General features: G+C 45.7%; 1 protein-coding gene across 1 annotated transcript in view; it reads right to left on the minus strand.

The window, feature by feature from the left end:
• The window catches only part of hecw1a (HECT, C2 and WW domain containing E3 ubiquitin protein ligase 1a), a gene marked incomplete at both ends in the record, with an annotated part of 107,132 nt that overhangs the window by 35,103 nt on the left and 46,494 nt on the right, over positions 1–25,535 (minus strand). Inside the window, 9 exons of the mRNA XM_083777707.1 lie at positions 286–611; positions 1,655–1,752; positions 1,847–1,865; positions 3,031–3,195; positions 3,859–4,142; positions 4,953–5,492; positions 6,864–6,964; positions 9,704–9,846; positions 21,826–21,995. Coding sequence (XP_083633833.1) covers positions 286–611; positions 1,655–1,752; positions 1,847–1,865; positions 3,031–3,195; positions 3,859–4,142; positions 4,953–5,492; positions 6,864–6,964; positions 9,704–9,846; positions 21,826–21,995 — 1,846 coding nt within the window. The remainder of the gene's footprint in view (positions 1–285; positions 612–1,654; positions 1,753–1,846; positions 1,866–3,030; positions 3,196–3,858; positions 4,143–4,952; positions 5,493–6,863; positions 6,965–9,703; positions 9,847–21,825; positions 21,996–25,535) is intronic.

Here is a 25,535-nt window from a genome sequence, read left to right on the forward strand (position 1 = left end):
CTGAAGTTACCGTGTGGGGGAATTAGCAGCCAACACTCTCTCTCTCACACAAGTAAGAGTGGTATTCTCTCTCCCTCCCTCCCTCTCTCTGTCTCTCTCACGCTCCACATTATAATTAGCAGGCAACAGTGCAACACTCTCTCTCTCTCTCTCTCTCTCTCTGTTTCTAGCTCAACAGCGCCACTTTGGCACCTTTTGGTACCCTAAACAAAGGGACATACATACATACAGACATAGCGGACAGACTTATTGGAGTGGGCTGCACCACTCCAAAACTATCCTAACCTTGTGCTGTAGCAGGAGGTGCTGTAGCAGGAGGTGCTGTAGCACGACGTGCTGTAGCAGGAGCGGTCGGCGCACAGCTCGCACTCGCTGCCCCCCTCGCCGCTGCCGCCGCCGGGCACCCTGGGCACGCCCCTTCGTCTGCAGACCCCTCCTCCTCCTCTGCCGCCGCCGTCCCCTTCGTCGCTCCTCCTCCTGCCACCTCCTCCTCCTCCTTCGTCGCCCCCCCCGCCCCCCTCCAGGAGCTGGTTGAGCTCAGACAGCCGCTCGATGGAGAGGCTGCGGGGCAGGGTGCGCGCCCGGCAGCAGGAGCCGGGGCACTCTGGCACCTGGTGGAGAGGAGTGGAAACACGGCGTATATGGCTCCGTTCATACTCCACTGTTAACACATTTACCGCCAGGTTAACCCATTTTGACCTGAGATCAGATTCTAAAAAATGTTAGCTACATCCTGAAAGTTTTCTGAAAAAGCTATGTTTCTATGTCAGTCGTTCTTCGATTTTACAATAGCTAAAGCATGTCATAATGCTAACACCAAACTGGGTTAATTAACCCATTTAGGCCTGATGTCGAAATTTTAAAAAGATATCTTCAAAATCCTGACAGTTTTCTGAAAAAACCTTATGTTTCTTATGTATCAGTGGTGCTCAATATTTAATGTCAAGGACCCCCATTTTATTTAAATATGCCTCCGCCCCCCCCCCATCTGAAAATATGTTGTTCCAGGGACCCCTCCCAGAAGCAAAGATTTGAGTTAAAATGTTCACTCTGTAATAATATATATTCAAAGATATGAGGCACATTTTCACGATTTTTCAAAAATAGCAGACCTACAAGCTTTAGCTATTTTTCAATAGCTAAAGCAGGGTTCCCCAATTAGTGGCCCACGGGCCATCTGCGGCCCGTGGAGCGCCCCCTTGTGGCCCCTGAAAGAGTCTTTCAGACTTTCCAGTAGCTAACAACATCGACGCGTCATCATATGTCACCACGTCATTTATTGCATTGTTTCTCAACTTCACGGAATACCAGTGGTCCATGGACCACCTGTTGAAAACCCATTCTTTAAAACACCAAAAGGGGTCCCAAGCGGCACACTTTAGTACTTATTTCGATGGACATAAGCGAATTAGCACAAAAACCCAACCCCCATTGAGGGCTTATATTAGGGGGAATAGCCAATAATGCACTTTTGCACAATATAACACCTGGACCTCTTTGGTAACAACTAACAAATTAAGGTAAGAAAGCCTTCAGGCATGGAATTCTCCTCAAGGTAGGCTACGTTTTTCTAAGTGTTAAAAGACCGTGTTTACAGCTCAATACAACTCTAATCCGACCTGGCGAGTGTTGACTGCTCAGTGTCTACGTATACCTGGGAAGGAGACTGCGTCGTGTCGTCCTCCTCCTCCTCCTCCTCCTCTCTGTTTTTGTTGGGTTTGAGCGTGGGCGAGATGGAGCTGGTGTCCAGGCCTATGGTGGTGGTGGTGGAGGTGGGGGAGGCCAGCTCCTCCTCCTCCTCGTCTGGCTCCTCCTCCCCGTCCTGGTCTCCTCCCCCCTCCGTCACGTTGTGGGCGGAGGGCAGGCTGTGGAGGAGGTGGTGTATTATAATAACAGACTCTATGAAAGCCCTGTAGAACAGAATCATCATTGACGTACAGTACTCTTCTCCCTTCTGGCTCCAAAACTGTGGAATGCACTTCCCATTGCAGTCAGAACTGCAGCATCACTCCCAATCTTCCGCCGTAGTCTGAAAACCCACCTTTTTAGACTCCATCATGGCCCATAGCACTTACCCTACCCCCTTAGATAGCATTTCTGTAGACTTAGATAGCATCTGATACAGACTTATAGCATGTTATGTAGACAGCACTATAATTGCATTGTATAATAGTCATAGCACGCCATAGTACATATGTATAGCATAGTAGTATATATATATATAGTTTATATGTATAGTCTCATAATATAGATATTCCACTGTTACTTTCTTAGCTTACGCATGTTTTATGATAAATGCTTTTTTGTGATGTATTCCCATGCTTTTGTTCTTGTTTATTGTAAGTCGCTCTGGATTAAGAGCGTCTGCTAAATGCCTAAATTGTAAATTGTAAATTGTACAGTATACAACTGGTTCCCAAACCTTTTCATGTCAACGACCCCCAAATTGACACTAATTAGCCCGCGGACCCCCGTTTGAAGAGATATGCCAGGGACAGTCACCCAGACAGTGGCCTTGTGGTTAGAGTGTCCGCCCTGAAACTGGAAGATCGTGGGTTTGATCTCATACCAAAGACCCCTGCTTGGCACTCAGCATCAAAGGGTTGGATTGGGGGGGGTCAAATCTACTAATCAAATGATTCCCGAGCGCGGCACGGCTGCAGCTCACCGCTCCTTGGCTGCGGCTCACCGCTCCAAGAGATGGGTCAAATGCGGAGAACACATTTCACTGCGGTAACCTGTGTGACAAATCATATGACTTTGACTTTGTCCGCCACAAGTGAAGATTTTGACGGCTCGAGCAGTGATTTTCAACCAAGGACCCCCAGTTTGACATGCATTTAGGCTACACGGACCCCCACGTAATGGCATTTCTATCTCCGAGATCCCAATTTATACCGTATAAAATCGATGTTATTTTAACTCTGAGAGTGTATAAATGGAACCAAATTTGGTTCCTATAACTATCATTTAGCAGGGGACCCCCCCTAGAACTCCCTCAAGGACCCCTGGGGGGGGGGGTCCCTGAACCCCAGTATCCAACCTGAAGCGATACCTGTGGAGGAGGTGGTGTATGCGGATGTAGTGGGAGCGCGGCGTCTCGGGCTCGCCGCATGCCGAGGCGATCACCGTCTCCAGCTCTGACACGGGCAGCGAGCACGGCCGGGCCTTACGCTGCTGCTGCTGCTGCGGCTGCTTCAGGGACACGGACGACAATATTATAGTTAACTAAAACGAATGAAAAAAAAACTAAAACTAAAACTTCAACCCACTTAGGCCTGACCTCAAAATTTTCAAAAAATCTTCTAAATCCTCCAGTTTTCTGAAATAAATATTTTCACGATTAAAAAAAAATAGCAGACCTACAAGCTCATAGCGCGTTACTCGGTGGCGCGCTATGAGCTTGTAGATCTGCAACTTTTCGATAGCTAAATTATAACATAATGTTTAAAACACCAAAAGGGTTTCCCGCCCAAAATGTGTTAAATAACATTTTCTTTAACGGAACAAAGTAAAAACTAGAAAAGGAAAAACGATGACTAAACTGAAACTGTATTGTGTGGTTTACATTGTTGTCAATTCATCAGCTTAATCTGTAACTGAATATTCTTTTTTTGTGAAATGCTATCGTTTCTTGAGTTTCTTTATTACACAATACTTACTTTTTCAATCCTGCAACGGATTTATTTGTCAGGTGCAGGATTGAAAAGCAAAAACAAAAACGTATATATATATATATAAATAAAAATAAACTACCAAACCCACTCTAAAAATGTACAAAAACTAACTGAATTAAAAAAATTAAAACTAAAACTAACTAAAACTAAACAATAATGAAACATCCCAAACTATTCTAACCTTGGTGGCGGAGTGGTGGTGGTGGTCCCGCATGGTCGGGGTGCGGGGGAGGGGAGGGTGGCAGCCGCTGGACTCGCCTCCGTCTCCCGCCGCCACCTCCACGACCCCCCCGGCCTCCGATGAAGAGGGGGCGGGCTCTCGGGATCTGTCGGTGGCGGCATCGCCCTCCAGAGGAGACGCGCCGTCGTCGCACTTTGTTTCCGCCAAAGTTGTTTCGGAGGCGGGGCTCCTCGCCCGGGGTTCCTCCGAATGCCCTACCGCCGCTTTCTCCTCTTCCTCGACTCCTGTCACGAGGTGTGGGGGGAAAATAATCTATTACAAGGTTCAAGGTTGGACTTTAAGGTTACATCTTGTGTACAGGTACATAAGAGTAAAACTTATTTTCGTTTGGCTTCCTTACAGACAATGCAGCGGCACATAGATAGCGTAACATTCAAAACAACAAAAGCGCAGCAAACAAAGGGACAGAACAAAGAGTACAAGAAAGAGCAAATAAAGGAGTAGAGAAATAGTAACATAATATGTGCATGTTTTCCCTGAAGTAGCAAAGTTAGGTAAACCTTTTTTTGTGAACATACTTTTTTTTCATACTAGAATTGCGATTCTTGTAAAAAATACGTTTTTTTACACAACCCTGTCTTGTATTATAGCCTATAATGTTTTGTTTGAGCTGTTGGAAATAAATAGGCTACACTTGAACAGATATGACAACAATATGACAAACAATATGAATAATAAGTTTGATAAAAAACTGATTGGGAATAAGTTTGTAATGAGAATACATTTTTAATCCAATCGTGACCCCCAAGAATTGGAATCGAGAATCGTTTTGATTAGAATCTGAATCGAGAATTGCTTTGATTTTTTTTTTTTTTTTTTATCGAATCGTGACCCCAAGAATCCGAATAGAATGGTGAGATGGTGAGCAGAACGGCGAGACCCCAGACCACTCCCAGACCCCAGACCCCAGACCTCAGACCACTCCCAGACCCCAGACCCCAGACCACTCCCAGACCCCAGACCCCAGACCACTCCCAGACCCCAGACCCCAGACCACTCCCAGACCCCAGACCCCAGACCACTCCCAGACCTACCTGCCAGCTCCACCTCAGCCGGCGGACCAGACACCCCCTCCTGCTCCTCCTCCCGCATGCCATCAGCTCCGCCTCCTTCCTCTCCCCGCTCCTCCTCCTCCTCCTCCTCCTCCTCCTCCTCGCCCATACCTTCAGCCGCGGCCCCTTCTCCCCCCGCGGCGTCCGCCTGGGGGTCCTCCTCCCCCCCGAGCGGCGCACTCCCCTCGGTCAGCGGAGGAACATCCTCCGCTGCGACGTCCTCCGCGGTGGTCTCCTCCTCCTCCTCCTGCCCGGCAGAGGAGAGGCGGCCGGCGTCTTCGCCCGGGGGGATACGACGGCGACACGACGGAGAGCCGCCGGCGGGCTGGTGGTCGTCACCGGGCGTTTCCGACGGCGTTTCGGGCGCTCCGTCCAGGGGAAGGTCGGGCATGTTGGGTCCCAGGCTCAGCGTGTCGTCGTCGTCGTCGTGGAGGTTCTCTGGGACGTTGTCCCCCGTCCCGTTCCTGTCGTCCTCCGGGAGAGGACTCGCCGGTTCCATGACCAGAGAGACATCCTCGTCATCTGACAGGAGAGGAGAGGAGAGGAGAGGAGAGGAGAGGAGAGGAGAGGAGAGGAGAGGAGAGGAGAGGAGAGGAGAGGAGAGGAGAGGAGAGGAGAGGAGAGGAGAGGAGAGGAGAGGAGAGGAGAGGAGAGGAGACGCACAACCCACGTCATTCATAATGAAGTCCCTTAGTGTTTATTCACTCAAAAGGACCACTCTCACCCATTTTCAACCAATCCTTCATATCATTGTTCACCGCTAATGCGAAATAACTTTTTACATTTATTTCCTACTAGTCTCATAATAGGAAAGCTACTGTATGTACACTGTAATAAACCCGCCTGCCGGTCACATTGTCATTTCCAGCTTTTAATACATTTCGGAAAAACAGAGCATTGAGACTTTTAAATCTCATCTCAAAACCCACCTTTATTCCATGGCTAACTCCAGTTGAGTGTCTCTATGGTCCATGTTTTGTTTCACTGTCTGCTGATGCTGCTGCGTCTGGGATGTTTCAGTGATGTGTCTCTGTTTGTGTTGTGGCTTTTACCATGTGTTCTTCTTGCTGTTGCTTTTCTGTGTCTTAGCTAATGGATTTCGTTTTTTATTTTCCTGTTCCTGTGTTAACCTTGCGTTGTAAAAATGTGCTATATAAATAAAGTGGATTGGATTGGATTGGTCAGCTCAAAGACATGGAGGTTCATACCGGGACATACCAAAGACTGTAAAAATGGGACCCAATGCCTCCCTGCTTGGCACTCAGCATCAAAGGGTTGGATTGGTGGGGGCTCAAATCAACTAACCAAATGATTCCCAAGCGCGGCTCGGCTGCAGCTCACCCACCGCTCCTTGGCTGCGGCTCACCGCTCCAAGAGATGGGTCAAATGCGGAGAACAAATTTATTTTGACTTTGGGTGAGTGGAGGTGGTCAGCTCAAAGACATAGAGGTTCTATACCTGGGTGAATGCAGGTGGTCAGCTCAAAGACAACATGGAGGTTCTATACCTGGGTGAATGCAGGTGGTCAGCTCAAAGACAACATGGAGGTTCTATACCTGGGTGAATGCAGGTGGTCAGCTCAAAGACATAGAGGTTCTATACCTGGGTGAATGCAGGTGGTCAGCTCAAAGACAACATGGAGGTTCTATACCTGGGTGAATGCAGGTGGTCAGCTCAAAGACAACATGGAGGTTCTATACCTGGGTGAATGCAGGTGGTCAGCTCAAAGACATAGAGGTTCTATACCTGGGTGAATGCAGGTGGTCAGCTCAAAGACAACATGGAGGTTCTATACATGGGTGAATGCAGGTGGTCAGCTCAAAGACAACATGGAGGTTCTATACCTGGGTGAATGCAGGTGGTCAGCTCAAAGACAACATGGAGGTTCTATACCTGGGTGAATGCAGGTGGTCAGCTCAAAGCGGAACTGCAGCTGGCCGCTGACGTGGTCCGTGGGCAGCCTGCGGCCAAGAGAGTATGTCACCAAGCGGTCTCTGTTGGACGGGAACGGACAGAAGAGGGGACGAGGGCAGGGACGGACGGACGGACGGAACAGGAGACAGGGACAGACAGACAGAACAGTGGGTTACGGAAGGAAAGGGGAGGGTGCATAATGTTGGTGCATATGAGGGGGTGCATATGTTGCATATGTTGGTTAGACATATACAGACAGCATTGGACAGCATTGGTCCGACAACACCGTCCCTCTTGACATGCGCGTCCGTTTACAACTAACCCGTGGCAGGATAAAACTAACCCGTGGACCCCGACATGCGTGGCAGGTTAACACTAACCCGTGGCTGCCTGTGAGGTTAGGTTTAGGATTGTGTCGCGACGCATTGAGAGCTTGTAATGGCCGAAATGTATAGTCCGAAATGTTAATAGGGTTGAAGTGGTTAATGTATGTTTTCTAATCAAAATTTAAATCGCCAAAGTAACTAGTAACTAAAGTTTGTGAAGTAAAAGTACAAAATTTGCCTCTGAGATGTAGTGGAATAGAAGTAAAAGTACTGGAAATACTCAAGTAAAGTACAAATACCTCAAAATTGTACTTAAGTAAAAGTACTTAGTTACTTTCCACCACTGCCTGCACCTGACCGGAAGACAGTCCATTTTGTTCATGCAGCAGAATCCACTATACAGGTTGTAAATTGCAACCTAATAGCCTACGGCAGTGGTATTCAATTGGCGGCCCGCGGGCCGCATGCACCCCCTTGTGGCCCCTGGAAGAATTAAAAAAAGCCTTTCTGTGTGGAGTTTGCATGTTCTCCCCGTGTCCCCTAGGGTAGATACCCTCATAAAAACATGCCGTAATCCTTGTCTTTAAAACTACCTCCCCCTGGCCAGCCGGGGCGCCTGATGGAGGGGAAAGGAACTGGTCGGAATAATGTGTCCCTTCCACGCGCTACGTCCGGCCGGGGAAATTCCCCTCTGTCAGGTGAAAAGAAGCAGCTTGGACTCCTCATGCATAGAAGGAGGCATGAGGTCAGTCCGCTGCCCCCCCAGGTTGGCAGAGGAAGTGTAGCGCCCAGGATTACATTAGATAATTGGCACTGGGTGAAAAGGAAACTGGGTTACAAAATCGTGGGATAAAAAATAAACAATAAAAAAAAAAAAAAAAAGAATAATAAGAGGGCTAATAAAAGTTACAGATATGGTGTGTGCGATATTAATTGTGAGATTACCATAATGACGGTAATCATTAAAGGACCACTTTTCAACCTATCTTCATATAATAGGTCCTCACTACTAATAATCATGATAAAATGGCAAGTTTATTTTCTACTCGGTCTGTGTCACATAGGAGGGCTGTGGGCAGTTCAGAAACCCACCCAACAGTGACATCAATGGAGAATCCAAGCTAATAGAAACTGCAGGCTTTCTAGTCCTGAAAAGTTGCAATGCGAAAATGGAAGCCATCATTCTCACGATAATAAACCCTGTTAGGGTCCATTTGGTTCCATTTGTACACTCTCAGAGTTACAGACCCATAAGGGTCCAACTGCCTCAAGGACCCTGGGGGTCCCCGGACCCCGAACCCCACTTTTGGAATCACTGCTCTATGTAATCTGATCTTTATAGTCTGATAAACTATTCTCACGTAAATAAATCTTGTTTAAAAAAACAATCTGCCTAACGATGATGTCACTGGTGGTCGTGGACGTGTTTCTGAACTGCCCACAGCAGAGTGAGTGTGTGTGTGTGTGTGTGTGTGTGTGTGTGTTTGTGTGTGTCCGTCCTGCTGATGGTCGTTAATGTCAAAGCAATGCTGTTTATGCACTGTCAAATAGGTCTAGGCCTACATCTATTCTAAGGTAGCATATACCTGTATAGACATATTATCCTGCTCATTACTGTGCGGAAATATACATAAATCTTCGTGTTTGAGCACAAAAAGCATTTTGAGAACCCACACATTTCCACGCTTCGCGTGCACACTGTGCGGCCCCCCACACACAATCATTCTACAGTTGTGGCCCCCGGCCTAATCTAATTGAATACCCCTGGCCTACAGCAAAAATATAAAATAGTGCATTCATTTATGAAAAACAAAACAAAAACAAACATAGAAAGATATATGAAATATGGAGATCACAAGGTTTCTGTGAGGTTATTTACACATTTTTGCTGGATTTATTTATAACACACTTTGTGTACAATTTCTCCACCTCTAAAAAGCAGACGTTAGCACAGGCAAAAGAAAGCCTGTGGTGGCGATACGGCAATAAGACTGCTGACTTATTCTGTTACACCCAGTTGAAATTACATTGCGTTAAAGTCAGCATTATACGTTGTTGTTTTTTTGTTAACTCGCAAACAAATTACAGCATTCCACTGCTCCACTTCAAATGCAGAATGCTATACCAGAATGTGGTAGCAAAGCAATATAATATAATTAGCATACTGCCTTAGTAAATAAGACATTAATTCCATGCGCCTTACCAGCGCAAATAGTACTTTGATGTAACAGCGTGGGCTTGCGAGTCTGGCCCTGACTGAGAATGTAAAGATGCGACCCGGGAAGGAAGCTACATTTTGACATTATCACAGCTGCACATAATACAATCCAGATTGTATTGTGGAGAGAGTGGTAATAAATGACAAAAATAAGCATAACACTGACAAATATTGTATAATTGTGTATGCGTGCGTGTGTGTGTGTGTGTGTGTGTGTGTGTGTGTGTGTGTGTGTGTGTGTGCATGCGTGCGTGCGTGTACAGTACACAGCATACCCGATGGCGTGTTTCTCCAGCAGTCTCTGAACAGGCACAGAGAGTTTCCCCAGGAAGCGCTTGATGATCGGTCGGCTCTTGGCAAACTTGTCCTTCACCTGGATCTCCAGCACGTCCGTCGGCAGAGACACAAAGGTGAACTTCTGTGTGTTCAAACAGAGAGGAGATTCTACTTTTAAAGACCGATTTAGACCTGTGTCCATCCGTCCATTTTCAACCGCTTATCCGTACTTCCGTAGTCGGGTCGCAGAGGCAACAGCTCCACAAGAGAGCTCCAGACTTCCCTCTCCAGAGCAACATTAGTGACTTCCTCCTGGGGGATCCCGAGGCGTTGATATAATTAATAAAATTCAAGTATCACACTGGCAGATACAAATTTACAGCATACCGTTTATTTTGAATGGAAGCCAGCGACATGAAGATACAAAGCTACAGCCTACCGTTCATTTCCATTGGAAGACAGCGACATGAAGATACAAAGATACAGCCTACCGTTCATTTCCATTGGAAGACAGCGACATGAAGATACAAAGATACAGCCTACCGTTCATTTCCATTGGAAGACAGCGACATGAAGATACAAAGATACAGCCTACCGTTCATTTCCATTGGAAGACAGCGACATGAAGATACAAAGATACAGCCTACCGTTCATTTCCATTGGAAGACAGCGACATGAAGATACAAAGATACAGCCTACCGTTCATTTCCATTGGAAGACAGCGACATGAAGATACAAAGCTACAGCCTACCGTTCATTTCCATTGGAAGACAGCGACATGAAGATACAAAGATACAGCCTACCGTTCATTTCCATTGGAAGACAGCGACATGAAGATACAAAGCTACAGCCTACCGTTCATTTCCATTGGAAGACAGCGACATGAAGATACAAAGCTACAGCCTACCGTTCATTTCCATTGGAAGACAGCGACATGAAGATACAAAGATACAGACTACCGTTCATTTCCATTGGAAGACAGCGACATGAAGATACAAAGATACAGCCTACCGTTCATTTCCATTGGAAGACAGCGACATGAAGATACAAAGATACAGGGCTACCATTCATTAACAGTTTGACTGCAGAAAACGATTTACCAGACTTTTAATCAACCCCCCTTCACTGCCGAGATTGTTGTATTACCTTTAGAGCATACGCTGAATTATTTGGGCTTTTAATCCGCGAAAATCGAGCGAAAAAAGCTTCCCCCGTTTGTTATGAACGGCCGGACCACCCGCCATCTTGGTACACCCGGAAGACGCAGCACAGGACCCTCCTCCATGAGGCGTTGAACCACATTCGTTTGCGTTGGCCTCAATTTCCCAGAAGCCCTAGCAGCCCACAGCATGTGACGATTTCCGTTTTCCTCACCAAAACAGATGCATCTCTTCTCTTTCTCCGCGGCGATGACGGATTTTCTATTTATTTTTTACATTGCGGCGGATTAAACACATAAAACAAAAGTTGCGTATGTCCGATACGGCAGCGACATTAACCTGGACTAATCAATTCAAAGCACGGAAACTGTTAAATAATGTGTTTTTGCAAAAATCTGCCTCATGGTGGCGCCATGGTGACAGGTTGATCACAACACATTCAGGGAGTTTGTGTGCACAGTTTGGCAGCAACGAGGTCAACAGTGGTGGACAGAAAGACAGACAGACAGACAGACAGACAATCCTTCTATCCTCCCTCCATCCCCACACAGAGTGAATATGTACTGACTTGTGCTATCTGAGTCTGACCTGAACACTTGAACTCTCTGCACTTTAGAATTATTCACGATTCATTGCACTGTTGTCCTGTTTTGCACTTGTCCTAATGTTGTAACTGCACTCTGCTGTCCACCAAACCAAATTCCTGGCAATGTCATGGCAATAAAAGCTTCTGATTCTGATTCTCCCCATGCCTGCGGACTGGCGGAGACAATGAGGCAAGGACACAGCTGAAACAGCTCTAGTAATTGGGCCATGAATTATGCATTAAATGCAATAATTAATGGTAATTGAATTACCATATACAGTAGAATGCAGTTACGACAAAGGACATGCATCAGAGAGAAGAGTGATTACATGCAGGACTAGTCTATCTCGTTATGTATTCAACAAAAGAGGTGCTTTTTCCACCTCAAGAAAAGTGAGGAAAGAAAAGCCCATTGATACGTCAAACTGGTGCTTTCTTTATAGTAGGTGCTTTTCTCCTATAGTAGTAGATATAGGGCCCTTTCTAGACTGAGTAGTAGATATACAGTAGGACCCTTTCTAGACTGAGTAGTAGATATAGGGCCCTTTCTAGACTGAGTAGTAGATATAGGACCCTTTCTAGACTGAGTAGTAGATATAGGACCCTTTCTAGACTGAGTAGTAGATATAGGACCCTTTCTAGACTGAGTAGTAGATATAGGACCCTTTCTAGACTGAGTAGTAGATATAGGACCCTTTCTAGACTGAGTAGTAGATATAGGACCCTTTCTAGACTGAGTAGTAGATATAGGATATACAGATAAAGTGAGACAAACTAGAAAGGTATACATTAAAAGCACAATACAATAAAACAGAACAAAACAAACAAACTGGCGAGCAGCACATACACCATACAGTCAGTTATTCATTAGGGGAAAAATATATATACAAATACTGTATATATACACATACATACATACACAACACACATGGGCACATCTGAAGGCAAATTGCAACAGTACAGCTGGGGCTCTCCAATCCAATGAATGAATCACTTCCTTTATAAATCACAGTAGATAGATCCCTGGGCAAGTAATCTATCAGCGGCTGCCATATATTCATAAAGTTATTTCCTCTCTCTTTTAATTTGGCACTGAGCCTTTCCATTGGAAGTACTCTGTAGATCTCTCTATACCACTGAGTCACTGATGGAGGTTTTTCGTGAATCCAATTAAACAAAATGCATTTGATGTTTTGCACGCACTTTGTATAATTTATGAAGCAGCGGCAATTCAAATGTAATTGCTATTGTGAACAGTATTTCTATGTACCGAGGTCATTTGGTGTAAACAGTGCTCTCTCTCTCTCTCTCTCTCTCTCTCTCTCTCTCTCTCCCTCTCTCTCTGCATTCACACTCAAATTGTTTGCCCCCCTTCCCTGAGCAGTTTTCTGAACACGGTTCTTAAATGTCGTCTCTCTATCTCTGCCAGGCTTCGCTTTGCCGCGACTCTATCCAGCGAGCGCTGACACACGCACGCACTCACACACACACACTCGCACACACACACACACACACACACACACACACACACACACACACACACACACACACACACACACACACACACACACACACACACACACACACACACACACACACACACACACACACACACACACACACACACACACACACACACAGCGGAGTATAGGAAAGAGAGGAGGAGAAGGTGAACAGGAATGTCCCACAATCTAAACACCATCATGTCATGTATTGTATATAAACCATTAAAACCTGGAATTAATCTGTATGTCACTTTAGACTGCAGCAACTACATTTTAACCGTTATTATGTCTTTGGCTATTTGGGAGAAAAAAATAGCAGATAAGCTCATAGCGCGTCACTTCGTGCTGTGCTATGAGCTTGTACCGTACTGTAGATCTGCCTGTTTTATTTTTATTTTTCAAAATCAGAACACAATATTTGAAATGGGGGTCTGTGGCAGAGTACATATACTTTGTCAAGGACCCCTTTCTGAGCACCTCTGATAGAGAAACTTTTTTTTCCCCAGGAAAAACTTTAGGATTCAGAAGGCATTTGTAGCCTCATATATAGGTTATAATGGGATAGACTAATGAATGGAAACGTGTGGCATTACAGGGAGACAAGACAGGCTATAGGAGGCTGGATGACACATTTCCAAACGTGTAGATGGGCATGCAGATGAAGATATAGGGAGGCTCTTCTGATGGATAGGAGGGGATGCAGGGCTGGGGGAGGAGGAGGATAGGAAGGCTCCCTCCCGGGTCTAAATTTATCTCTCCGAGGAGAGCTGCCTGAAGGAAGAAGAAATGTTTTTTGTTCTGTGACAATGTAAAAGTATACTGTAGCAACCGCATCTGCCACAGTGATGACTTTCTGCCATGGGGGGGGGGGGGGGGGGGGGGGGGAGTACTCAAATGTTCAATAAATAATCAATACAGCGATACACTAATTAACCCGCGGACCCCATTTTAAAATATATGCTAGGGACCCCCTTAAGAGAAGATTTGTATGGCTCTAGCAGTGATTCTCAACCATTTTAATTTCAAGGACCCCCCCCCCCCCCCCCCCCCCCCAGTTTGACATGCGTTAGCCTACGGACCCACGTTTAACGACATTTCTATCTCTGGGACCCCAATTTCTATTGTAGCAATAATATTGTAACGTACATTTTACTCTGAGTATACAAATGGAACCAAATGTACCAATTAGGACATACCTATATATGGGGACCCCCTGGAACTCCCTCAGGGACCCCTGTGGGGGTCCCCGGACACTGCTTTACACCACTGCATAAGGGGGGGGGGTCCATTTCTTACACTCTCTCAGAGTAAAATGAGCACTCATCAGATTTTGACTGTGGCTCGACTTGCTTTTCAGCCAGTTCAGTTTGTTACTGCATGGCATTGGCTCACTGTCTCTGTGCTAGCACGGAGAGAAGGAAACAAGTGTCTCATTATCCATGCTTCAACACTCAACCTCTCTCTCTCTCTCTCTCCCCAAAGGAGCGTTGTTTGCATGAGAAAACAGATGTTAACATTGCCAAAGCAAAAGTGGAACAAGACAATCAAGATAAAACAATGTGCGTGCATATGAATATTGCATATACATAGGAATACAATAAAGGTGTAAACAGTGCTGTGTTACTTTGAGTAATAGGCTATACTATCTCGAGAAACTATGGAAAGATTGTGCATTGTGCACTCTCTCTCTCTCTCTCTCTCTCTCTCTCTCTCTCTCTCTCTCTCTCTCTCTCGACATTCCCTATCTTCCCTCCCACTCCTCTTTTCATCCGGCTCTCCTGCTCCCCCTTTCCAATCTTTTATCCTCCACACAGCTGCGACCCTCCCCTCCTCTCCTCTCCGCTTCCTCAGCCCTCCTCCAATTATTTGCCTCTTATCTTCTCACAGCTCCTCTCGTCTCCTCCACTCCTCGCTTTCCTTTCCTCCTTCCCTCTACACGTCTCTTCTTCACACCCGTTCCCACCTCTCCTCTCCTCTCCTCTCCTCTCCTCTCCTCTCCTCTCCTCTCCTCTCCTCTCCTCTCCTCTCCTCTCCTCTCCTCTCCTCTCCTCTCCTCTCCTCTCCTCTCCTCTCCTCTCCTCTCCTCTCCTCTCCTCTCCTCTCCTCTCCTCTCCTCTCCTCCCACCATGGTGTTCCCAGGTGGGAAATAAATATTACATTAGTTGTTGTTTTTATTTATTTTAAGAACATTATCGTACCACGCCAGCCAGAAATGAGAGAATACAATTATCGCAAAACAAAGAAGTGTGCAGTACACCCATGAATCACGTGAGATCACGACATATTTTCCCCTGGATTAGGAAAATATTAATAAATTATTTTTGAGTGGTGCAACCACTCCCTTATACGGAGCTATGTTGGCTGGCTGGCTGGCTGGGTGGGCGTGTGCCTGGGTGCCTGGGTCTGAGCACAAAAATAGCATGGTTGTTTTCCACCACCTGTGCGCAACCTGACACACACACAAACACACGCACATATTAACTGTATATATGATGATTTTGGGTGTGCCAGTACAGACAGTACAGTACAGTGACAGTACAGTACAGTAGAGGGTACAGTAGAAGAATTCCCACACCGAAACTTTAGTTCCACCCTCTCCTCATTTTCACAACATTTTGAGTGCTCGAATCGCCGCCTTTTCTTCAGCAATTCCAGTCCCACTGATATTTGAAGTCTATTTTGAAACTATTTGGCACCTCCATCGGGCACCCGGTCGATTCTCTCTTTGTCGCCCTGCATTTAGTTATAGTTATGTTAACTTCATGAACTAAATACAAATACATTGGACATAAAAAAGACAACATTGCAATACTAGTAATTAGCTGACATCGATAATATATCAATGTCCGGATATTAACCCATTCTGACCTGAGATCAGATTCTAAAAATGTCTTCTACATCCTGACAGTTTTCTGAAAAAGCTATGTTTCTATGTCAGTCATTCTTTGATTTTTCAAAAATAGCAGACCTACAAGCTCGTAGCGCGCCACTCGGTGGCGCGCTACGAGCATAACATACTGTAAGTGATGGTGGGGACCGCATGTGGCCCCCCCGGCCGTCAGTTTCCCCTATACAGGCTAGAGAGAGAGAGGAAGAGAGACACTGGAAGCCATGAGTGCAGCAGTTTGCAGAGAGAGAGAGAGAGAGAGAGAGAGAGAGAGAGAGAGAGATTACAAGGTGTGTCCAGTTGCAACGGTATTGAATTGCACGACACAGCAGAAATAGAACTTGTGGGGAAATGGAGAGATAACGAATTAAGACAAGATCAGCTGAGGAGATGGAGGGGGGGGGGGGGGGAAGGACAAACGGAAAAAAGAGATAGAGAGAGAGAGAGGATGAACAAGATGACGAGGGAGGGTGGCAGTGAAACACTCGAAGCAGAGAGCGAGAGCGAGAGAGAGAGAGAGAGAGAGAGAGAGAGAGAGAGAGAGACTATACTATAGTGCACATATAGTTTAATTATATATTCCACTGTTATAGGTTCCTAGCTAACGTATGATTCTTGATTACCGGTACTGTTTTTATGTATTACCATGTGTTGTTCTTGCTTACTGTAAATGGCTCTGGATTAACCCATTTAGGCCTGACGTCGAAATAAAAAAAAGTCATCTGAAAGAATATTTATTCAAAGACTTGTGCCGCATTTTCAGGATTTTTCAAAAATAGCAGACCTACAAGCTCGTAGCGCTATTTTTCAATAGTTAAAACAACAAAAGGGGTTCCCGTATAGTTTAAGAGCATCTACTAAATGCCTAAATTGTACATTTTAAATTGCCTGGAGACAGTGATGTTGAGGAAAGAGTGAAAAGAGGAGAGGATAAGGGAGGGGTGATGAGGACAGGGCAGATGAGGAGAGGAGATATGGAGAGGAGAGGGGTGATATGGACAGGAGAGTAGAGAAGGGGGGTGATATGGAGAGGAGAGGGGTGATATGGAGAGGAGAGGGGCGATATGGAGAGGAGAGGGGTGATATGGAGAGGAGAGGGGCCATATGGAGAGGAGAGGGGCGATATGGAGAGGAGAAGGGCGATATGGAGAGGAGAGGGGCGATATGGAGAGGAGAAGGGCGATATGGAGAGGAGAGGGGTGATATGGAGAGGAGAGGTGATATGGAGAGGAGATGAGAGGAGAGGGGTGATATGGAGAGGAGAGGAGGGGAGGGGAGAGGGGTGATATGGAGTGGAGAGGAGAGGGGTGATATGGAGAGGAGATGAGAGGAGAGGGGTGATATGGAGAGGAGGGGAGGGGAGGGGAGATATGGAGTGGAGAGGAGGGGGTGATATGGAGAGGAGGGGAGGGGAGGGGAGAGGGGTGATATGGACTGGAGAGGAGAGGGGTGGTGATATGGAGAGGAGAGGATGGGAGGGTGTATGATAGGAATACGCAGCACCCCTAACACAACTTTTGGACATAAAAAGCCTTATTTATAGTTTGTTGTGCAAGAAACCTGCCGATCTACAACCTCTCGACACATGTCAGGCTGCGTGTGGCGTGTTGCGCGGTGTATTTTCGGGTGCACACACATGCTCAGTATCTAGGTCTCTGCCCGACAGCCAGCACAAGCCTATATAGACAGGGCTGCACATAAGTGGTGCGCCACCGCGCATGCGTCGTAAAAATTCAAAATGCACTGTCAATCAATTGCCGGGAAGCGCTTCTGCGTACCAACAGCCGGGGCCGCCTAGAATGATTATTATGGCCAGAATACTAGTACATTCTGTGGCGAGAGCATTTCCCACCGACTGCCACTCAAAGTGGCTACTGGCCAATCACAGCGCGTCCTTACTCAAAAGGGGGAGGATTCCATGCTGCTTTCTGCTGGGAGCCTGGGAGGAGGCGGAGGGCGGTTGACAGGAAAACCTGATACAAATAGTTTCGTCTTCTCCGTTTCAGATAGCAAACTACTGTAGTCCCCGGTGTAAAAGGGCATGCTTTGGATGCTTTGCACTCTTCCCATTTGCCGCTGTGCTTGTGTTTGTTTTCCGGCTGCTGGAGCAGCATGGTTGCTCGTGTGCGATGCCGTCTCAGAACCCGAATCCGAGGCAGAAACCATATTAGCGTCTCTCACAGCCTAGGCACCGGCCACCGACTTTTTACGGGTACTAAGGTTTTAGTTCCGACATAGTGGAGTGGGAAGAGTTTAAAGCGGACTGGCACTGCTGCTGCCCAACATGAACACCGTGTCTCGACATACTGTCCCTTATTATCGTAAAGTCGGGTAGTGTACACTGTTTATTTTTGCACCGAGGAGCCATGTGTGTCTGACTGTCTGACTACGTACGTCGCCTCATCTAAAAACAAAAGGGAACTAGGGAAGCCTGATGTATGCTTCGCCGTACGATGTGTCGCATGTTAAAAAAATAGCTGATCTGCAAGCTCACAACGTGTCGCAACACGTTGTGAGCTAGTAGATCGGTTATTTAAATACAAAATAATAAAAAATCTAAATATTGCTTTGATGCTCATATTATCCTTAGGAAGTGTTAAGTTGTTTTTATTAGAATATGCATTCCATAGGGCTGGACCACACATGGACCTAGATTTTAGCTAATTTAGATTTTTTTAATAATGGGATGAATCTACAACAAGAGCCATTCTAGGGCTAAATCCAATAAATATTGTTTTGCTATAAGTTATTCATCCCTCTTTTATCCATCCGGCGAGACGGGTCGCCGCATTTTAGGAGCACCAAGAAACTCCTCCAGGTGCTCCTCTGAGTACTAGACCAAAAAAGTTGTGTGCAGCCCTGTATATAGACCTCAAATCAGCAGCCGAGGAGAATATGCTCTGTGTAATGATGTGACAGAAAGAGAATCAGCTACATGTAATGTAATGTAATGACAAAATGTATGAACGATAAAGAAATGTAAAAATAAAGTTTACAAAAAAAAAAGAAAGAGAATCAGCGTTCTTCCCACTCCTCTCAAAGAGATCATTTTCCGGGAAACATATTACGCAACCTGCACACATCTCAAGTCATCATCATGTCATTTGGATGGAGTTAACCCATTTGGGCAGGAAGCCCTTTTGGTGTTTTAAACATTATGTTATAATTTAGCTATTGAAAGATAGCAGATCTACAAGCTCATAGCGCGCCACCAAGTGGCGCTCTACGAGCTTGTAGGTCTGCTATTTTTGAAAAATCGTTAAAATGTGCTACAAAATTTTGATTTTCTTTTTTTAATTTCGAGGTCAGATCTAAATGGGTTAGCGCGCACGCACACACACACACACACACACACACACACACACACACACAAGCACGGAGCGAGGCGAGGAGAGCATGCAATGTAACAGAAATACAAAACAAGGGCATGAAAGCAATTAGCCTCCTCCGTGGACAAGACAGCGGGGGGGGGGGGGGGGGGGTCTATAGGTGGGCGGTGGTACATGTTGAAAATCAATGGGGCGATCTCTAATTTCATGGAGCAGACGTGGTCTCCGCGGACGAGATCGATCCGTCAACGCTGCTGCCTCTCGGACCCAATAGGCTCTGGCTGATTGAATAAGGGTGCTCCGAGTCTCGGCCAATCAAATCCCCATTGTGCGGCGATGGAGCACAAAGGGACGCAATCAAGGGACTCAATCATCATCATCATCGGACTCCTTCCTTCCTAGCCCATTTAGACCTGAGGCCAGATTTGACAAAATGTCGTGACAGTTTTCTAAAAAATAAACAAACGTATGTTTCTATGTCAGCGGTTCTCAAACTATTTCATGTCTAGGACCCCCAGAATTAAATTGGCCACCGACCCCAATCTGAAAATAATTTGTTCCAGGGGACCCCCACCCCCCACCCCACCAGAAGCAAAGATTTGAATTAAAAAGGTTCAATGTGAAAGAATACGTATTCAGAGATTTGCACACATTTTCACGATTTTTCAACAAAATAGCAGATCTACAAGCTCATAGCGTGGCACTCCGCGTGCCGCGCTATGACCTTGTAGATCTGCCATTTTTCAACAGCTGAAGTGACTAATGATTGGTGACACAGACGCGTCCTTGGGTGTAAATGGGCTAGAAAACTGCTCTCTCATTTGGCTGCAGCTCTCTTAATAAAAAATAAACGAGGAACATGTTCAATACTACAGATCGAGCTTATAATAGTTTTGGTTTTGAGTATATTTTTGTTCTAATTCAGTCAGTTTTAGTTAGTTTTTAGAGCGGGTTTGGTACGCTTAGTTTTAGTTTAGTTGTTATTAGTCTTAGTGTTAGTTAGTGTTAGCCTTTTTAGCCTTAGTTAGTGTTAGCCTTTTTCAATCGTGCACCTGACGTGCAGGATGCAGGATTGGAAAGGGCTAGAGTAAGTATTGTGTAATATAAACTCAAGAAAAGATCCATCCAGCCAACCATCCATCTTCAACCGCTTATCCGTAGTCGGGGTCGCGGAGACAACAGCTCCACCAGAGAGCTCCAGATGGGATCCCGAGGCGTTCCAAGGCCGATGTAATCCTCCCATCTGATCCTTGGTCTGCCCCGGAGTGTCCTCCATAGAGTATAAAGAAGGATAGAGACCAAACTGGAGCGCTAGCCCCGCCCCCGGCACCCAGAAGTATAATTATAACTCAATGGCTCGAGCGGAAGCTTAGCCTAGCCTAGACCTCAAAATTGAGGTCTAGGGGGCTGGGGGCTTGGTCTCCTCTCAGTGGGACGTGCATCGAGGACCTCCCTATATATGGAGACTACTCGAGAGGCATCCTAACCAGATGCCCTTTCCAGGCGAATCTATCTATCTCTTAAGGGAGATGCCCGCCACCCGTTGGAGAAAACTCATTTCGGCTACCTTATTATTTCGGTCATGACCCAAACTTCATGACCATATATACAGTATATGTGAGAGAAACAGAGAGCTTTGCCTTCTGGCTGACGTCTCTTTTCCTTTGTTTGTACGAGTACTGTATCCATATGCAATCCCACGTGCATCCCCGCGGTCGGTGCGGATCTACAAATAAGGATGATATAATTAACCCATTCTGGGCGGGAACCCCTTTTGGTGTTTTAAGCATTATGTTATACTTTTAGCTATTGAAAAATAGCAGACCTACAAGCTTGCAGGTCTGCTATTTTTGAAAATTCGTGAAAATGTGGCGCAAATCTTTGATTATATATGCTTTCAGAGCCAATGTTCTAACTCAGATCTTTGCTTCTGGGCGGGTCCCTGCGGAACAACACATTTTCGTATTGTCGGCGGCCAATTAGATATAATGTCGGGGGTCTTTGACATGGAATAGTTTGAGAACGACTGACATATAGAAACATGGGTTTTTTTTCTCCAGAAAACTGTTAGCATTTAGAAGGCATTTGTAGAAGCGTCTTCAGGCCTAATATGCGGTTGGATAACGGATGGATAACGAACGTTTACACTACACACGGATTTGGGTGACAACCAAGTGCAACCAAGCTCTACTGTTGGCCACTGGCCGCTCACTATATATATATATATTATTATATATCAGGGGTCTTCAACGTGTCTCAGGCCAAGGACCCCGTGAGCTGAGAGAGAGATGAAGCAAAGATAGCAGATCTACAAGCACAACGGTGCTTTGAGACGGGTTATAGATCTACCAAGAGATCTAGTGTAGAGAGAGGGGGAAAAAAGGAGCGGACCAAGTGTAGTGTAGGTTTCTTCTTTTTTTTTTCATAAATCAGTGCTATTGACGTTAGAGTGCTGGTTAAAAAAAAATATTGAACCAATGGAAAGTATTAAAAAGCTCTCTCTCTCTCCTTCAATGTCAATGACAAGGAGAATATTTCTAGCGTTCTCCATGTCTCTCTTTTGGGAAGCTATATACCTTCAATCATGGAGTTGACTTTGAACTCAACACTGTGAAGACGGCTTCAATGCTGCGTGTGTGCGTGCGTGCGCGTACCTCTCGACTCCACTGTGGGTTCACGGTGTTGCATGCGATGCCAGACCTCCGCTCCTGGCCGTGGTGGGCCAGCGAGGGGAACGTGCTGTGCTTCCCAGGCTGGATGGAGAGCTTCAGGTACGGGTCGGGGTTGAAGAACATCCCCTTCTTCAGCCCCACGGCCTGGAGGTCTGCAAACGAGCAACAACAAACCGTCACATTGTTGATTTTGTTGACAACGAAAAATACTGACGAAAAATGTTGCCGATAGGTTTTTTCCCAGACGAAAACTGAATAAAAACTAAATAAAAACTAAGCTATGATGACAAACTATAAGACAAATAGTGAGAATTCCGTCAACAAATGAAAACTAGACTAAAATATTAGGGAGTGGTGAAGATATCCAATGGAAAAATAGCTCTGAAAATCGCTATGAAAATAGCAGATCTACAAGCTCAGAACGTGTTGTGAGCTCTACTGTTGGCCACTGGCCGCTCACTATATATATATATTATTATATATCAGGGGTCTTCAACATGTCTCAGGTCAAGGACCCCGTGAGCTGATAGAGAGATGAAGCAAAGATAGCAGATCTACAAGCACAACGGTGCTTTGAGACGGGTTATAGATCTACCAAAAGATCTAGTGTAGAGAGAGGGGGGAAAAAAGGAGCGGACCTTAGTGTAGTGTAGAACCCTGGGGGATCGGGTATAATTTCGTTGCTATCGGGAGGAAACCACCTAACTCCATTTTTTTTTTGCATAAATCAGTGCTATTGACGTTAGAGTGCTGGTTAAAAAAATATATTGAACCAATGGAAAGTATTAAAAAGCGCTTTGGACAAAACCTCTCAACTCCATTGGACCCTCAGACTGTCTGCTAAAGCAACTAACTCCACCGCCTCCCTCCCTCTTATGCAAGTAACAATTGACAATATATAAACTCACATATAACACATAAGGTCTTCTTAATCATTTCCCCGAAACGTGTATTTTTCATTTTCTGAAAAACTGAACATTTTGGAGTTAGGTGGTTTCTCCCCGACAGCAGAGACATACAGTATATATAGGGTTTAAGTTAAAGACATCACACAAGCTGTCCCCTTTAATCACAGATGATAAGATCACTGTTTACAACTATACATAATCCATCCCTCCCTCCCTCTCCCTCTCCCTCTCTCTCTCTCTCTCTCTCTCTCTCTCTCCTTCAATGTCAAAGCAGCAGTAGACAGGGAGATTGCCAAAGTGGTTTGGAATGAAAAATACATGAAGGCAATAGAGGCACACATTAAAGGGAGTTCTGAAAAATGTATGAGCGAGCGTATACGACGCCACAGGCCACACGTTCAGCTCCTGTCTTTCCAAGCCTTTTCCTTTCCAAACCAAATACAAACCAAAAATCGTCTTTACAGTATAAGCAAGCACAACACCAGGGAATCCATCAAATACATAGAAGCATCATAAGCTAAAGAACCTAACATCCGCCTAACGGTGTCTGTACATTGAAACTATATGAGTATACAGTACACTATAGAGTGCTATGTCGACATACTGTAATAATATGCTATCTAAATTACATAATTTTACCTTTTGCATATACACCTGCAAAATTAAGTGGAACAATACAACACAAAAGATATGCACAGTTTATTTTGACCACCATATTTTTATTAAGTTGTTTTCTAATAAGTGCGTACTTATTGAATGGCAACCCATATAGGCCACCGCTATTAGCATTTGGTCCTTGAGCTTCTAACCCTAACCCATATTACTCCAGTTTTAAATGGTAAATGGTGCATTTATACAGCGCCTTTATCCAAGGCGCTTTACATAGATTGTGCATTACATTCACCCATTCACACACACATTCATACACCGATGACGGCGGAAACCATGCAAGGCACCAATCAGCACATCAGGAGCAATTAGGTGTTCAGTGTCTTGCTCAAGGACACTTTGACACTAACTCTGGGGGAGCCCGGGTTCGAACTGCGGTTACCATCCAGCCACTCTACCCCTGAGCCACCGCCGCCCAGTTGTTTTAGGATTGATTTCAAAATAATTGTACTTGTTTATAAAGCTCTCAATGGTCTCGCACCTTCCTACCGCCATGACTGCCTGCCTAAATATGTCCCAAACCCCCCCCCCCCACCCTCAGGTCTTCCACTGTTGTCCTGCTCGCTGTGCCTAAACAAATGGCAACTAAAAAACACGATGAAGCAAGCAAGCAGCTTAATAAAGGGCCTTGCAAATGGGGAGCGAGGAACGCAGGCGTTGTTGCCTGGATCAACGACAGGTCTGCTACAGGTCTGGATCAACGACAGGTCTGCTACAGGTCTGGATCAACGACAGGTCTGCTACAGGTCTGGATCAACGACAGGTCTGCTACAGGTCTGCTCAAGAGGGTCTGGATCAACGACAGGTCTGCTACAGGTCTGCTCAAGAGGGTCTGGATCAACGACAGGTCTGCTACAGGTCTGCTCAAGAGGGTCTGGATCAACGACAGGTCTGCTACAGGTCTGCTCAAGAGGGTCTGGATCAACGACAGGTCTGCTACAGGTCTGCTCAAGAGGGTCTGGATCAACGACAGGTCTGCTACAGGTCTGATCAAGAGGGTCTGGATCAACGACAGGTCTGCTACAGGTCTGCTCAAGAGGGGCGCGACAACGTAAGCGTAAAAAAGAAAGCTAAACCAAATCCAGGTCCGGTGAGTCGCGGGCGTGTGCACGAAACGAGCACGCGCACAACAAATTCACGGGACCGGGCTCACGTAAATACGCTTGCGTTGTCGCACCGTGACTTCTCCGAGCTAAAACGGTCTCAAGGTCTCATTGAAAATGAACTATAGGCACGTTTTATCGCTCCCTTAACCCATTCTGCCCTGAGATCAGATTCTAAAAATGTCTTCTACATCCTGACAGTTTTCCATTCTGACCTGAGATCAGATTCTAAAAATGTCTTCTACATCCTGACAGTTTTCCATTCTGACCTGGGATCAGATTCTAAAAATGTCTTCTACATCCTGACAGTTTTCCATTCTGACCTGGGATCAGATTCTAAAAATGTCTTCTACATCCTGACAGTTTTCCATTCTGACCTGGGATCAGATTCTAAAAATGTCTTCTACATCCCGACAGTTTTCTCAAAAAGCTATGTTTCTACGTCAGTCGTTCTTCGATTTTTCAAAAATAGCAGATCTACAAGCTCATAGCGCGCCACCGAGTGACGCGCTATGAGCTTGTAGATCTGCTATTTTTCAATAGCTAAAGCATTACATAATGCTAACACCAAAAGGGGTTCCCGCCCAAAATGGGTTAATGCTTCTACGGGCCGACGGCGTGGAGCAAACTTCCACTGTACCTTCGACAGGCAGCCCCTGCAGATTTTTAAGTGGTGCAACCACTTCTACATCCAGCAATGTCCGCATGTATCATGTATCATGTATCATGAGCACGAGTGGTGTGCGCATGCGTGAAATTGGAACGAGAGAAGTATGTGACATGGCTGCCACCTGCTGGACGCAAACGATACAGAGAAGAAATTGGAACGATACAGAGAAGAAATTGGAACGATACAAATTGGAACGATACAGAGAACCAATAGACGGGAGTTGCACCACTTGGTTCGCAGCTCAAGACCAATTTCTACAATCTTGCTTTTAATTCAAATTCTTTAAAGTCCTTGTTATTCATGTCCTCACTGTATTGCATTACTTCTATTATTTTAATGTTT

This window comes from Protomyctophum parallelum (genome assembly GCF_964188405.1).
Source record: "Protomyctophum parallelum genome assembly, chromosome: 12".
Classification (NCBI taxonomy): domain Eukaryota; kingdom Metazoa; phylum Chordata; class Actinopteri; order Myctophiformes; family Myctophidae; genus Protomyctophum; species Protomyctophum parallelum.